The sequence below is a fragment of the Solenopsis invicta genome, chromosome 1 (genome assembly GCF_016802725.1).
Source record: "Solenopsis invicta isolate M01_SB chromosome 1, UNIL_Sinv_3.0, whole genome shotgun sequence".
NCBI classification, from domain to species: domain Eukaryota; kingdom Metazoa; phylum Arthropoda; class Insecta; order Hymenoptera; family Formicidae; genus Solenopsis; species Solenopsis invicta.
In genome coordinates, this window is record NC_052664.1 from 18,024,168 (window position 1) to 18,042,333 (window position 18,166).

General features: G+C 28.6%; 2 protein-coding genes across 2 annotated transcripts; both read left to right on the plus strand.

The window, feature by feature from the left end:
• Window positions 1–1,997: 1,997 nt before the first annotated feature.
• Window positions 1,998–10,907, plus strand: LOC105201246. The gene is made up of 5 exons (XM_011169196.3): window positions 1,998–2,510; window positions 6,294–6,615; window positions 6,769–6,999; window positions 7,342–7,589; window positions 10,681–10,907. Exons 1-5 carry the CDS (start codon window positions 2,477–2,479, stop codon window positions 10,905–10,907), a joined length of 1,062 nt encoding a protein of 353 aa, XP_011167498.3. The 5' UTR covers window positions 1,998–2,476.
• A 4,001-nt stretch (window positions 10,908–14,908) lies between these two features.
• On the plus strand, window positions 14,909–17,629 carry LOC120358251. The gene is made up of 3 exons (XM_039451894.1): window positions 14,909–16,120; window positions 16,243–16,681; window positions 16,834–17,629. The coding sequence occupies exons 1-3, from the start codon at window positions 15,680–15,682 to the stop codon at window positions 17,295–17,297; spliced, it is 1,344 nt and encodes a 447-aa protein (XP_039307828.1). The 5' UTR covers window positions 14,909–15,679; the 3' UTR covers window positions 17,298–17,629.
• Window positions 17,630–18,166: the final 537 nt, after the last annotated feature.

An 18,166-nucleotide genomic window follows, 5' to 3' on the forward strand; every position in this document is an offset into this window, starting at 1 on the left:
CTAAAGAACTAACAGCCGAACTTAGCGATCTAGGTTTAGTATAGATATCTGTGGCGCTACGTAACAGTCGTAACACATATGGGTGGGCTACGTAATATATCCTACGTTTTAACTTCTTATAATGAACGTAAGTTCCAATTAAAATTGTCTAAATTACCCAGGATGCCCATGCTTCTTTTATTCCCTTCTGCGCTCACTTCCTGTATGAAACTAGCAGCTTACATTGGTTTTCTAATCCTTCGGAGGTATACTCTCTTCCAAGGTCAGCGTGCTCGCCGGTAGCACACTCCAAATCTGGAGGTATTCGCTCAACTGGCAATTTTTCTACTTTCTCTTCTCTAAGATGACATTACGCTTCCGGAACAAATATCTTCGTCTTCTCTTTCAAACATTTCATTCTAAGATCTGTACCGACACACCGACCGAAACACGACGGAGCCCACGTCGGTTGAATTATTTACAACTACGTAAAGTTAAACGCATCTAAAAGTACATGTAACAAAAGTTAAATGTATCCATATTAAACACAAAAAGTTTAAGATAATCATTATCCATTCGAAATTTAAATTGCATAAAGCGGGTTAAAAGTAAATAAAAAGATCAACAAGATTATAGTGAAGCAAAAACTAATTTATTGATCTAGTCCCGAACTTATTGCTCTTACCTATTCGTTGGAAATTAAAATCAAATTATCAGTGGGGCTGATTTAACGTTACTAGCATCCCCACTCTAAAAAAAGATATAGAGTATTGTAAACAAAAAAACAAGTACATAAAAATTTTTTACTAATTAATTGCTCTAAAATACTGCAAAGAGGTATTCAAAATATTAATTAGTAATGGATTAAATTATATAAAAATTTTATCATCTCATTTAATTATATAATTTCTTCAAGAATGAACCTGTTTTATATGTCATATTTATACGAGGGCTCTCGAAAAGGCGTTTATGTTAATATTTGGCTGCTGCTCGATCATATTAACCGTTTGTTCACCGCCGATGATATTATTGACAAAATAAGTTATATAATAAATAGCATAGCTAAATTTATTATACATAAGTCAAGATTTGGCGTAGATCAGTAATATTGTGTTAGATCAGGGCAACGACCTGCACATTTCGGGCCGGTTCCTGAAGCGACGCCCACTTCTCCCCATTCTCCCCCAGTTGCCGCTCGCTGCACGAAGGTCGAACGGTGCCAGAGATGCCCCGCACTTGCGCATGCGCGTTGGTTTACAACTGACAATGAGATAGCAGTATTGTAGCTATAGATAACGCTGTGGGGGATATGAGGTTTGCACGCTTGAGTCATTAGTTAGATTATCTTTTTGTTATAATTTAGCCACACAATTAATTATTTTAATTTAATTAGATTATATTACTAAGAGTTATGTCTTTATACATTATGTCCATAATTCTATTTTTCTTTGGGGTGACTAAAAACGCCAGTTTCACGAACGGTTTAGATACTTTACTGGCGCTACTAACTCTGCACATGCGCGAGTGCGGGGCATCTCTGGCATCACGTCGAACTCGCGAACACGCGAGCGGCGCTATATAGAAAATACGCTAGTAGCGTACCTTTCGAGAAAAAATTTTGTTTTAACTTAATTTTTATAATAACAATAATGTACGGTAATTAGAATTTAGACAATAGTTTTCCACATCACTCATGAGGTACTATTATTAATGCGTTTTTTTTTTATGTGGTTTCCCCAGTAGACCTAGTCTACTAAAAAATCAAAGAAAATAAAATATATGGCTCAGAATTAAAATATTTTATACTGTACAATTTACAAAACTTGTATGGTTGTTCCCATTTTAACTCTCCTGATGAAGCACATCTCAACGATACTTTTAATTGCAACTTTAAACTTCTGCAAATTGAGCTCGCGTCGCAAGTGAATTCTTTTTTACTATATAATTTAAAGTTATATAAATTGAAATGGTTAAAAGTGTGTAATTTTTAAGATCAAAGACACATCAGCTGCAATTGTTCGGAATTTAGAGTTAAAAGAGAAAGAGAAAAAGAGGGAAATAGGAGATTGCGAGAAAGAGAATGAAGAAAAAAAGAGTATAAAAAGAAAGTTTACGAAAGAGAATTTCAACACTCATCTCTTTTCGGGTTGGTGGAGACCGCATTCCTTGGAAGATTTCGTGTTACCATAGAGATAGAAGGGGATTTCTAATCTGGAAGGCAAAAAATAGGTGGAAGGGATTTCTTTCTCCAGAATGTGTGCGAAAGAAATCATCATGGCGAATATAAAATAGCTCAGTACGATGTTGACTTTGGCGGTATACGTTTGGTAATACTTTCACAATACTCACGCTCTGAATATCAGCCTTTCCGAATATCTTCGTCCAGTTTTGCTTGTCAGTGCCATTATTTACTTTGAAGCATTCTTAATCTTTATAGAACATTCGTTATCTTTTTATTTATAACAGTGCTTTAATATCAAGATACCAAACAACCAAGATGACTAAAAATCCTTCGGATAATCCTGCCGTAGGTCAGTAATTTTGCAAGACATAGTTTTTATGCTTAATTGCAATATAATTATAGTAAGTAGATAATAATAGTAAGTCAGATTTATTGGAATTAACTTTTATAAAATATTGTCATACAAATAAATTTATCATCACAAATTTATATAACATTAAATAAAATTTGTTTTAACTTAATTCTTTTACAAAGTATTTTAAAATTATAGATATTGATTTTAATAAGTCTTTTTTCTTCGATTTAAATTTTTTTATATAATTAGAATTATCTTTGTTAAAGTTATAATTTAAATTAAAAGTTATATGCACAGTGACTGCTAAAAGTTTCAAACTAAAAAAGTAATTTTGTATTGTGTTGCCCAATAAAGAATTACTATAAAAAAATTTTATGAACAAAAATTTATTAAATTACAGTATATTAGATATTATTATATAGTGGATTTTTGTTTGTAAAATATTTTATTGTGAGCAACACAATATAAAATTACGCCTTGGCCGGAAACGTTATAAAAATTATATAAAATATTAGAATGCAGCACTTCGAGAGGTAAAATATTAGTAGTGATGCTGCTAAAAGAACTAAACATTTGCTATAATTAATATACGTATACTACAAAAATAATGTTATTAAGGCGATGCTGGAGTGACGGCCGAACCAGTCGCGCTGACCGAATCGTCGCGCGCGCCGTGTCACGCCTCGGCTCGTTTCGAAGATCATGCACTAGAGCTAGTCCATGGTGGAAATAACATTATTTCTGTTATTTCCACCATGAGCTAGTCTTTCCCTCTCACTCCCTCCGCTCGCTCGCGCGCGATAATGTCGATGGACCGAGCGCTCGGGGGTCGATCATGAAACTTTTTCCCTAAGGCGGAAACGTGAAAAGTGGAAAATTTCTTCATTAACTTCAATGGTAAAGATTTTCACTTTTCACGTTTCCACCCAAGGGAAAAAGTTTCATGATTGACCCCCTGAACTATAAGCGCCGTATTATTCTTTGATTTAATTCACAATTCGCTAGCTACTTATTTTATACATACAATGTCTACAATTTTTATATGAGCACATGTTGTCACGAGTCGGCTGCAGAAACCAACAATTATATTATAATTTTTTAATCAACTTTCGTTTTTTGTATTAAATTATAGCTAGCGAACTGTGTTTTTGTCACTACTTTAATTGTGTAAAAGGATTTTGCGATCTGTTAAGCCAATTAAAAGTTATCTGTGCACAAAAATACGCAAGTGTAGAGACCGGTCCAGCATCGCCTTAATGCTAATAATGGTTATGATAAAATATATGTGTAGATACAAAAATTACGGATAAATAACATAAAAAAGATTAGAGAGCCAATTAATAAAGAAGAATATAATAAGATGTGCAGATTCAAAACTTAGCATAAATAATATACGAAGTAATAAAAGTATAAAAAATATGTTTAAGAATTAAAACATAGATAGTAAATAGCAGTTTAGGGTATTTTTTATTATTAGTCAGATTTAATAATAAACAGATGTGTACATGTAAAGTAAATATGAGTAGAATGGTGTGACCTCGATTTATATTTGCTGGTATTTCTTGCTATAGTATTAGATGTCTTCACAATGTAAAAGAAATTGCACTAAAGTGAGACTCAATAAGTTTTTCTAAGTACAAATTTTACATTCCTTTTGGAATCAAATCAATTAATAAATTCTACTTTATCTAATTAGACATACAAAAGTGTGCATAAGTAATTTTTTTAATTGAAACTTATTGCTTTAAAATCAAAAATATATTATTTGAAAATTATAAGTTACATTTAATAAACAGTGTTGTTTACAAAGAAAATGAGGATTATATTATAGTTTAAATAATGATAGTTTCATTCATTGTGAACAATTTTACAAAAATTGCTTAGTATTTGCGTAAAAAGTGATGATCATATAAAATGCGAAAAAATGCAATTTATATAATTTATATTCAGATAAGTATTTAAATAAATTTTTGGACAACAAATTTATTATTTTGGAACTTATTTTAGAAAACGCAATTGTTTGCAGTTGTCTTGTTTACAGTCTTTAAATTGTTTACAGTTTACATAAAATTTCAGAATATAGCAATTACACTCAATAACATTTTATATAATTCCATATATATTTCGACGATCATATATTATAATATATTTTACATATACATATACATATGTATCTTTCAAATAAGAAGTTCTTTTTCATATTATACAAAATATAAAACTATAAATGTGTTTTTATCTGTGTTTTTTCTGAATTTTAGATCTAAAGCAGGTTTTATTTACGAGTAGGTTCTATGTTTTTTAAATCAAACAAACTTTTAATTATTTAAAAATTAATAATAATTTTTTGACTTAATTTTTATTTCAGTTTAACTTACTTTTTATCTTTTGTTTAAATTTTAAAAATTAGATAATATTTTTTTAATTGTAAGTACAAAATACAATTGCGGCAATATCATTTTTGCTCGACCAATAGATATGCTTGCTTGTGCTATTTTTAATTGATACAAAATAAGGTACCATATCACGACGTATATGCATATATTATGTCAAGTTATTAAAGTTTACAAGTTTCCTCGAATTCCGTTCACGTGCACCCGCACGTGAGATGTTAATTCGGCATTTCTACATGCGGAACATGAATAATCAATTCGTGAGATCGATCGCACGACTTTATTACATATGTCCGCTTGTTCAGTCAAGTGTGCCTTTGGAAATTCCCAATTATGCTGCACGCTGCACAATGGGTGATTTGAGCAAGAATTTCTTTTAGAGCATCACCTTGATCGAATATAGAGTTGACAATAAGAAAAGAAGCTAACATAAGAATTTTAATTGACAAAGTTTGATTTTAATCCTTTAAATATTTTTTAAAGACTATAAAATTGTTCACAATTAGGCTTCAATAAAATAATTTTTTAAAGATATTTTGTTTCAATAATGCACTTTTACAAAAAAGTAAAGGTTTAAAAAAAAAAAAATAATCATATTAAGTTGTATAACTTGCATGCGCACAAAGGAAAAAGAATATTAATTAAATTAAAAATATAAACATCAATCCTTGCACGTTTGTATTAATAAAACAATGAATAATTTAAGGCCGTGAACAAACTATTTTTGGTTGTGTAAATCGTAACAATTTATTCTTATAGTTAAGACAAAATTGGCAGAACGTTTCGAACATACTTGTCCTTCTTCAGCCGCATTACATTTCTTCTGAGTCACTTACATTTTTTAATTATTTTATTTGTCATACTTATTACAAATATAATTTAAGTTTCTACATGAGCGCCTATCTATAAAGTGTTCTATAAGATATTGACTTCTGACCGTTATATAAGAATGAGACTAGTTTATTTCTTTCGATGCAACACGAGAACAATCTAATTCTATAATCAACTGTATTAAAATGTTTACAGAAAGAAGAAAAACTAGGCTCATTTTTATGTAATGGACAAAAGACAACATTTTATAGATAGGAGCGAACGTAAAATTTTATATTTGTAATAAGCATGAGAAGTAAAATAATTAAAAAATGTAATTAACTTTGAAGAACTGTAAAGTGGCTGAAGAAGGACAAGTACATTTAAAACATTCTACCAATTTTGTCTTGACTATAAGAATAAAATAAATTGTTACGATTCGCACAACCAAAAATGACTTGTTTACGGTCTTAAATTATTCATCGTTTAAAAATATAAAGTCATAACACAAAAAAAATTTGTGTTTATCAGGTAAAAATATTTTATGCATTATTACAAAAATAAATTTAAATTTTAGATATGGAGGCACGTCTACAAATAATTATGAATGAAGGAGCAAAAACTCCAATGGATTTCAAAAACGAGAAAACAGAATTACCATCGTTCTACGATGAGAAAAAATTCCAATTTGGACAACAAGCGTTTTACAATAATATATTTACTATGATGATAGCAAAACTTTGTGGCCTTGTGTCCGTTTTAGCAATAAAAACAATATTGGATGTACTAGTGTTCACTGAAAACAGTGGAACCGTTTGTCTAGCATATAAAAGATATGCAGAAACAATTCTGCATACACTAATTTGGAATGAAAAGAATCCCAATGGCAAACCTAATGAGTAAGATGCAAATAAGAGAAATTAAGTTATTATTTAAAGATTTTATTAAATAAAAGAGTTAATAAATAATGAGTAAAAGCTGTTAGAAAACTTACGTGTCTTGAGAATTTTAAACTATAACAATAAAAATTTATCAAAGATATGTAATTATAGATTCTTGGAATCAATAAAAATTGTGAAACGAAAGCACTGTTGTGCCTTTAAAGACAGTACCATGGCTGGCTTTAAAGCAACGCAATATGATATGGCACTTACACAATTTGGGTTTATTGGATACATTTTAATAAGCCAGGAGTATCTAGGGATAAAAACCACTTCTGAGGAAATGGAGGGTGTAGTGCATATCTGGAGGGTCATTGGTAGCATGCTCGGCATAGAAGACAGGTTTGTACCAAGAGACATCTAAATTACACTTAGATCGCTTACTTGTCATTTTTAAAAAATAAGCACTAGGATGTATTAGCGCATAGATGACACTATCTCTTTTGGTTCTCAAAATGGCAAATTAGTGATTTAGTTACAGTATAGATTTATCTGTACCCTTTCGTATCTTTTATTGTTTACAAGAGAGTAACGAAAACGTAAACAATGACAAAGAGAGAAAAAGAGAAAGAGAGAGAGAGAAAGAGAGAGTATCATCAGATATTTTATTAAAATAATTCGCCGAAGATGTTTTAATTTATATTTAAATCTATTTACGTGACTCAGTAATATTTGTTTTTATAGATTCAATCTCTGCTCGGGAACGGTTGAAGAAACCCGCGCCCTTTGTCAACGGTTATTGGAAGAGGTTTTCGTTCCTGCCTTGTCAAAGGAAGGAAGGAAAAAGAATACCCATTTTGATCATATGGCCAATATCCTGCTAAAGAGTGTCTGGTCTATCAGCATCATGATCGATCCAATAGGAATGTTAGCCTTTACTCTTTACTTGGCTTCTTCAACTGCGCGTAACAATAGTCACTCCATCGAAATGGGTAACTTAATAAGAATTTTAAGATAATGAAACTATAAAATAGAATATATCGCTAACGAAAATCATGGAGTCATAACAAGATATTTTAGATTAACGCACGAAAAATTTTGCAATTTTTGGAAGTTTTTTAAAAATAAACTGTTGTACATATTTCTCCGTGCTTTTACATACATTTGTTTGTACTTATTAAGTAAATACCTAAAATTTTGATATGATCAAATATTTATTAGTTTTTGCGTTACAAATATTTAAAAATAAATACATTTTTCCACTTGACTGATAAGATTTCTCAGAAACTATTGAAGTTATCGGGGACGACTTTTGTATTTATGTAAAATATTGTAAAACACATATTGCTCATTTGCTAGAACAACGATATAATTTCAAAAAATGCTGTTTTTTAAGTTGTGCAAAAAATAACGAATCTTTAGAATTCTTATTACTGGTAGAATTACGTAAATAAGCTTATAAAATTAGAACTTATAAAAAAGATACATGCAAAAAGAAAGTTTTACATTAAAAGTATCGTAAGTCAAAAATGGTTGTTTTTAAGGGTTTATTTTTATCATGGATGAGAATTTAGTACAGTAAGTGAAGAAATAATAATACTTTTATTTTACTGTAACTAAATCCTTCAAAACGTATAAAGAAGTAATATTTTCGTGATTTTAATAATTTAATATTTTTATGATTCATAATTCATTTCTTGGTAGAAACCTTGTTTTTTTAGTTATGACATTGCTCTAATTTAAGTGAACAATATTTATTTGCTGCCCAAAAGTTATTACAATATCTATAAATTAACTTTTTTCATATAAGTTAAATTTAATTAATTAAAAAATTGATATTTATTCTTTAAAACCATGTTATTTTAATAATTTGCAATATTTTTTATTAATTTTAGTTCGGGTAATAAACAGATATGTATTATATATATACGCAAAAGTTAAACGTACTTGAGTAGTTTCTGAAAAATTGTGTCAGTCAATTTGAAAAATGTGTTTGTTCTTGTGTAATACAAGAACTAATAAACATTTAACGATATTAAAATTTAAAAATTTGTTATAAGTTTAGTATTAATTCTTCATTAATGGATGAATTTGCACCCAGAATAGTGTTAACTATAAAACACACTTTAGGATTAATTCTCTTTATTTGGACAAAGAGAATTAATCCTAAAGTGCGTTTTATAGTTAACACTATTCTGGGTAAGAATCTATTCATTAATGAAGAATTAATTTACACTTTTTTATGTCAATGGTTTGCAATGTGATAGAATAACTAAACTAACACTATTTTAATGTAAAATAAATGAATTGTTGATAATGTCTTATTAAATGTTATTTTAATCCATAGATTTCGAAATAATTTTTATGGGTTTTTCTGTATTAAATCTTTGTAACTTGAATATTAATCCAATTTTTTAGTTAATATTTAGGAGTAAAGAGAATTGATCTCTCTGAAAATCTAGTCGATGATGGGATAGGATATTTGATAAAAAGACATAAATAATTCAGACAAATGGAGATAAAAGAAATAAATAACTCTTACCTTTTGACTAACAAGTAATCAACTAATAAATGAGTTTGTCTATTTTTATTTAAAGAATAAATAAATATCTAATTATTAATTAAGAATATAACCCATAATAAATCTAAGTCGATTTATTCTACACCAAAATCACAAATAACGCGTGCTTTCTTTTAGCTAAAACATGAATTAGGCTTTCTTTAAAATTTCCTGAGTATTCTTTTGATTTCAGTATTACTTTTTTAATGCTAAGAAACAATATTATATTAATCTTGTTAACTAAATAAATTTTAAGGTTTATTAAATTTTTAAAGATGTATTACATTTATTTTTAAAATAAAAATTATAAAAAAATAAAAAAAATTACAAATTGTACTATATTATACTTAAAAGTAAAAAAAATTTTACCAGCAATTTTCTACTTAAATCACAATTTATTTTAATAAGAGGAAGATACGTGTTTTAATGGAAATGTTTTAAGAAATAATAATAAAAATCTCAACTATTTTATATATAAGAATTTCAAATATTTAAGCATTTATGTAAATCTTTATTACAATGTAAAAATTAGTTATTTTATAATTAATTAAAATTTATTTATTTATTCGTTTACTTATAGGACATTTAAATTTAAAATCGCAATGAGAGAGAGAGAAAGAGACAGAGAGAGAGAGAGAGAAATTATGCATAAATCATCTTAAATAAGATATCTTATTAAGAGTCGAATAATTCATTTAAAATACTTTTATAAAAAAAATTGGAATACTTTTATTATTTCTCAACATTTTTCAAATTTTAATTATAATATTAGTTATAGTAATAATAAAACAATGTCAAGTAAAATAAGTAAACTATAAAAATTTATAGTTTAATAAAACTAGAATGTTATAATTATGACCTTTATATGAATTTTATATGTAAATTTTTTAAGTATCAACATTAACACATTTGTAAAAATATAATACATTTTTAAATAAAAAAAATATATTTTATGTATTTTATATGTAAATTTTTTAAATATCAAATATTAACACATTTGTAAAAATATAATACATCTTTAAATTAAAAAAATATATTTTAACTTAGCCAATTGAAAACATGAATATGAATGTAATTAAAAAATTTTATATTAAATTTTATTGTTTCAAAAGCTCACAATCAGAAGAAAACCGTTTTTTCTTATGTTTCTGTAGATTTTCTTGATTTATTTGCAGACAGGTAAATTTATTGGAAAAATACGTTTACAGAGCGAATTTTTATAATCAATTTTTCTTTTTTAGGGAGGAGGGGGGAAGAAATTAACAAAATCTACAGAAAAATTAAAACGCTCCGATTTTTGTAAATTTTTAAAACTATATTAAATTTACTCTTTGCTTGTGTAACAGCCATCAATGGTAATATAAATAAGCAGTTTAGATTACTTTTTCTTGACTAACTTATTTTCAAAACAACAGTTTGTTTTTAAATATTTATCAGCGTTACTATGCACAATATGAGACATGTTGTATATACTTGTATTATTTTATACGATAAATAATATATGTATAATAATATATTTTCAGATTCAAAGACCATGCCGTTTTACAGTTGGTACTTGTTCAACTTGCAGCACTTTGGTTTAAAATACTTGATGCGTCCTAGTGCTTGGTGGTCTCCAGTATTCCGTTCAATTTTTAATAATTTAATGCGACTTTCAATTTTCTGCTTAAGACATTTTCCCTTTCTTGCTTATTGGACATTTGGAAAAAATAATGCAAAAGTAAAAATATTCCATGGTAAATTTGATTAAAAATTTAATAAAATTAAAATTTTTTTATTATAACATTTTTATAAACTAAATATTTTGTGGTATATATAATTATACTTTTAAAGATAACTTCTATTTTGACAAAAGCATTCATTAATTTTAACAACTATATTAAAAATTAAGATAACGTAATAGATGCAAACATAAAAATATTTCATTATCACTTTAATTGAAAATTTAATTAAAGTTACAATTGATATATTACGTTATCTTAATTATTAATATAGTTGTTAAAATTAATAAACAATTACGCTTTTGTCAAAATAATATTAAACACCAAAATGATATTATTTAATATTAAACTGCGTTATTAAATGAGATATTATAGATAAGACATATCATACATCTTTTCTTCGAAAGTGAAACTGCTCAAAAACATTTGAAAAAAAATTGAATTTCCCTAAAAGAAGAAAAAAAATTATTTTTTTCAACTCTACAAAAAATTATTGACTAAAACATTAATAGTTACTTGATTAGAATAATGTTTATCTACTTATTTATAGTAGTAAATAAAAAGTCATGTTTTTTTTAGTTCTGTCATTTTTGAAGAAACGATACAGTGTATATTATTTTTTGTATTAAATAAACAAATATTCAATGTTGTAACCCTTGTACAATAATGTATACTTTCAAAAAATAATGATATTGTTATTTTGTTTATAAATTATAGCTTTGGCGCGTCTAATTGTATCTCGTCAAAACAATTTTTTTCTTTACATACTTCTTCCGGTATGCGCAACAATGATGAGCAATAAATGGCACATATGGCACCTGTGGTGCGTCCGTGACAATTCGACATTGCAAAATAATATTATGTACAAGGGTATTGGTGTCAAGTAGGAACAAGCAAGTCACGAATGAAAGAATATTTATGATTCACATGTCACGAATATTCTTTCATTCCTGTCACTATTAATATAAAAGATTACGATTTATTCGTACAAAAATCTTTTTCTACGACTAAATGCCAACCAGAAAAAAACTATATTTAAATTGATGATAAAATTACTTCTTTAACTTTGTTTTTTTAAGTTAAAATAAAAATACTTTTGAAAAAAAAATTTATTTGATTTTAAGAAATGTCGTTATTAACTTATTTTAAAGTAAACAAATTATTTGGTTAAATTATTTGTTTAATTTAAACAAATAATTTTTTTATACAAAGAAAGTACAAAAATGTAAGAAATAATTTGGTTTTAAAATATATAATCTAGTTTTAAAAATATATTTCTTCTATTTAAAAAAAGCATTTGCATAGCACAATTAAACTATCTCTTTAATTCTAATAAAAGGAACAATCCAAAAATTTCTTCAAATCAAAGAATCTTCTTTAACCGTATAATAATGCATAAATTTCTTTAATTTAAACAAAAATTTTTTATTCAAAGAAACTTTTCTCTGGGTTATATAAAAGTGCACACACAACATTATAATATTATACGCAATTGCGCATGAATTTTATAATATAGTAAATACAATGTATACGTAAAATTTAATGTTGTAAATTTCTCAAAACTTATGCAATTAACGTATTCAATTAACTTAATTACATAATTACGATATATTTAGAGGAATTCTCGTTATCAGTAAGATAATATTGTCGGGCTGTAATTGTAGTTCCATATTATTTTACACGCGCGAGACACTTATGATTAGAGGCACAGAAAAAAAAATACAAAATTTTTTATAAAATGAAACAGGCGCGGCGTCGTGCAGCCGTTGAATGACGGAAAACGATCGCAGACTGGTCTGCCGCAAAAGGATAAATTGCACCTGTGGATGGGAGGTAAAGTTCGATTACGGCGTGGCTTTTACTCTGGCCGTCTTCGAGGCGAAGCGTCTCCTCGTGCTCGCCTTGGAGATATTTGCGGAATAGCAGGTGATCCGTATCGCAAGTGGCTTCCAACCGGTTGCCCTTAGTTTGGTGGACGTGACTCTGGGATTGCCCTGTGCCCTTATCACCGTACGTACTAAACGCAGGTCTATTCACGTGATGATGGATGAACAAGCGAGTGAGTCAATCGCTCGAAAAAAAAACGGAGAGAGGGAAATAAAGCGAGAACAGCATTTATTAATATAATATAAAAATTCTGTGATAGTACATCATCATTTTTTAATTTTTTCTTCTCTGATAAACAAGTCGAAGGTAATATAAAAAAGATAAGTTATAAAAATTGCAATATCTTTGACTTGTATCGAATACGAAAAGAACGATTTTATTGAAATACAGATAAGACAATAATTATGTTGGATTTTACTAAAATAATTACAGTGTACTGAAAAAAAGATTTAACTATTATTACATTTCAACGTATATAATTATTTTCAGTTTTGTATTTCAACAAATCGTTCTATCACTAAAGAAAAATCAGAAAAATAATGACATATTGTCATAAAAATTTACTATTAATTATTATATTATTAATTATATAACAATACAATTAATTATATTATTTTTTTTATTCTAATTCTCTCTGTGACCTCTTGGTTAAATAACTGCGTTCTTGCAGGTTCTTGCAGGCGCAAATCGAATTTTCATCCAAAGACTAGGCAGATCCTAAAGTGTATTTTAATAATGATAATTGTGTGTACCGTCATGAATACGACTACATTAGCTTTGATAGGATACCACATCAGTGTAAGACAAGAAACTTTAATCAATATCTTCAACGCTTCCATGCATCTGTACGCCACTACTGCGTCGTATAAATACGCGATCGACGAGATCCAATTCGTGTTACAATGTTGCGGTCACTCCTCTTATACCGATTGGTTTCTCTTCGACTGGCAGATAACTCTTCATCATTGTATCTACCTGCCCGATTGCAGATATCGAAATCATCTTAGAAAATGTTTGCCGAGTGACAATAAATAAACATTACGTTAACAGTAATGTCCCTATAAGTGTTACAATATTTTTAATATATCATTAAAAATTAATATAATGTTAAAATAATATTTCGAGATTATAATATTTTTTAAAGTTATAGGAATATTCTAATAATATTATATGTCCGCTTTATATAATATTCGTGGTATATTATTTCGATATCCGTGGAATATTATGAAAATGTTGTACAAATATTATTTTTGTTTAAAAATTAATGCAAATTATTACGCATAAGATATTCATAAACTGTATATAATTATTACGTTAAAAAGTTATAATATTACCGATAAATTAAAATATTAATTGTTGATTGTCAGTATTGTGATCTTCTTTCAATCTATTTTTAAAATTCTGATTGGTTTGAGGAAGTGAATCCAATTCTAAAAATAGCCTGCGATGATTGTTATAAGTGTCTTCTTGCATACACTTTCTACAGCCGAAAAAGCCATTGTGTGATTTAGTGCGCGTAACAAACGATCTGGCAGGACTATCACGAATTACACATCTAATTTCTATTGCATAGGTTTTTCCACGATTCTTATGCATTTAAGTTTGCGGTACTTTTTGCAGAAAGGAGTAAAAAAATCTGTTAAAGATGTAAGTGCCGTGATAGGCACCAATGATAAAAGAGGTGAATGCTTTACTTCTGTAGATTTTTCTTAATATCGGCCAAATTTGACTTTTGCTGCTCTTACTAATTGGCAGTCTATTAATTTTCAAATCAATTACAATTATGTTATTTAGAACTTTATAATCAGTACGTGTTAATTGGTTATTTAGAGCGTGTTTTAAACTGTAGCAAAAATTACTACCTCCGCTGGCTGAAATTTCAACAGGATTAAACCTAGGTGTTCTTAACAACGTTTTTGCGTCTTTTGATAAATTGGCATAACCACAAATGCACAATTGCCTCAAGAGTTCAGACTTCAGACATAGCACCGTGTGAAATGTTATGTTTCAATTTCCACGAACGTAATCAAGCAAAAGCTCTTCATTTTCGTACGCATTTTCGGGGAAGTTTTCTTTGCGCTTATTTTCTTAAGCGTGAAATATTGAAACATAATCGAATCCGTAGTCGCCACTATCATTTGAATTGCCATGACTATCAGCAGTAGAAATAGATTGGTGAAAATTGGAAATCAACTGTATGTACATTGGCACAGTCGCTAGCTGGTGTAATTTTCGGAGAATATGCCATTGCTACTTGTTCTTGTTGATTTTCGTATGTCTGCAGGCGACGACTTTGTCACCTTTTTGTTAACTTACAAAAAAGTTTTTGCATATGTTATATTTTTGTTATGACACTTTGTATTTGCATTTGATATTGTCTCTTTTTTTTATTCATTTTTAGTCGGGACCCCAAGTATAATAGTTGAATGTTACCGTAAATACTAACCCGTCGATACAGAAAATTTTAAAAAAATATTCAGACTTATGTCATCAATTCAGACTTATGTCAGAATTCATTTTCTAATGCAAACAAACTCTTTTTAGAAAAACAATTTTTTTGCATCTTAAAACAAACTCTAAATAGTCTAAATTGGCGACATAAGCTTAAATTCTTTTTTTCTTCATACCTCGGTCGAAAGTACGCACTTTCGTCCCTAATAGCAGGGACAAAAGTTTAACATTTACTCCCTGTGAGAAGTACACGCGCGCCCTCTGTAACGCCGGGAGAAAAAGAATTTCTCATGCGCATTTATACTCGTAACTAGGAACTATTTCTTCTGTCGCTACAACAAATTGTTAACCGCTGTCATTACTGTTGCTACCTCTAACCTTAAAAATCATTATCAATATTGTGCTGTCGTCAGTTAATTTAATATTCAAGTATTATTAAAGTCAATTCAACAACCCAGCAAAAATGAACAATACGTCATCTGATGAATCCGTAGACGAGGAAGATGTTATACGAAATTTCGATGCAGAAGCGCGATTGATAATAAATACAGATACGTTACCAAAGAAATCTGTCGATCGATACAATCTTGTTTACGACACGTATAAAAAGTGGCAGATAGAACACAAAACTTTACTGTCAAACTCTGCAGAAAATAATTTGATTGTGTATTTTAAGGAACTATCTAAAAAATTAAAGCCGTCAACTATATGGAGTGTTTGGTCAATTTTAAAAAGTACATTAAATACAAGAGACAATGTTAACATAAATAATTTTCTTAACTTGAAAGCTTTAGTCAAAAATAACTCTAAAGGATACAAACCGAAAAAGTCCTCGGTCTTGAAATGGGATGAAATTTTAAAATTTATTAATAATGCACCAGACTATGTTCACTTAGCTTCAAAGGTTAGTATTTATATTAATTTTTATTTATTGCTTAATGTTTCATTTTTTTAATGCATACTTTAATTAATAATAATTAATTAATTCATCATGACATGTAAATCGATTTACTATAATAATTGCAGGTTATTTTAATCTTTGGCATATGTGGAGCTCTTAGATGTGATGAACTTACGAAACTTAAAATTCAAGATGTAGAAAACAACGGTAATAAGTATCTTGTTTCTATTCATGAATCAAAAAATGACATGCCTCGACAATTTATTATTGGAGACCTTTTTTATAAGAAAGTTACTCAGTACATGTCACTGAGGCCTAAAGATCAATTTACTGATAGATTTTTTATACAGTATCATAAAGGGAAGTGTCAACGTCAGGTTATTGGCAAGAATAAAATTGGGGAGACACCTCAAATTATAGCTGCATACCTTAATTTAGAAAATCCAAAACAGTACACCGGTCATTGCTTTCGTAGAACGGGTGCTACGCTTTTATCCAACTCAGGAGCAAGCACTACCATGCTTAAACAACTAGGTGGATGGAAGTCACTTACAATAGCACAAGGTTACTTTTTTATTTATTTAATTAAATTATAGATATTTCCTATCATTTATTAGTTGTATAAATACATAAAAATTTAATACTCTGTTAACTATTCAGATACTACACATTTTTATCTTAAATATCTTACCTATAAATGATTTAATTATTTACAGGTTACGTCGAAAATTCGTTAAAAAATAGAGAAAAAATTTATGAACGTATTACTAATGCTACTGTATCTAATGATCATCTGAATCCACAACCATCGACTAGTAAAAATTATTCTAGTGGCACAATAACTGCAAATAAAAATTTGAAATCTACTGAACAAAATGATAATTCCGATGATTTTTCTGATGATTTTATAATAAGTGAAGATGATCTAGTAGCAATTGATAAATTAAATCAGTTAACAACAACAAAACCTCCAATAACCTCGGTTACAACACAGACAAAAAGAAAAGTACTAACAGAATCTAATAAACCATTACCTTCAACTCATTTTATGTCATTACCACCAATTCCATCACTCTTTGTTAAAAAACAAGAAAATGAACCACCGTTAAAAATGAAAAACATTATGAAACTAATACTCATACTGGTAAACTATCATCAGAATGCTTATCTACAAATTTAAATTTTAATAATCAAATTATGAATTTTCAAAACTGTATATTTACCGAAGATATTATTTCTAACTGCTCTAATATTAAGTTTGAAAACTGTGTTTTTTATGGAAATTTCATTAATAATTGTGATAATTCAAATGAAAATGAAAACGATAAAAAAAAACGCAATAAGAGTTTTTAGGTTATAATATGTTTTGTTTTATAAATTTTATTATAATTAATATAATTTGTTAAACTAAAGAAAATAAAGACATCTTTGATAAAATGGAATTAATTTATTTTTAAAAGATATGACAGGACTTGACTCTTCGAATGTATTTTATGCCTGCCCCCCCGACCAGCAGCACTCGCTTCGCTCGTGCCGCAAATGTCGGGGCAGGCATCAAAAACATGCTCATCAACATTTAAAGTGAAAAAAAATAAAATTAATAACGTACTTTCGACCGGCTATGAAGAAAAATCGTATACACTACGCGGGCCAAAAGTTGAAATCTCGGTCCTGCGCGTCATGATGCCCTCGGCTTCGCCTCGGCGCATCATGACGCGCAGGGCCGAAAATTCAAACTTTCGGCCCTTGTAGTGAAATATACTATTAATTTTTTTAGATCTGTGTGCCGACTGGGGTTTAAAGTACATCGAATACCAGAATTGGTAAAATTCCACATTGTTTTGTTAAAGTCTATGGCAGTGATAAACAACCAGAAATAGATCTGGACTTTCCTGAGCACAGTAACACAAAATAATTTTATCCTTGAGCAGTTTATTTAGACACTTATAATTCTTTCACTTGAATCTTCTTAATTAATTTTTTTCTATGCCAGTGAAAGACCGGTTTTTTGCCATTGACAAAAAATCTGGACTTTTCTGCATTGAGAGA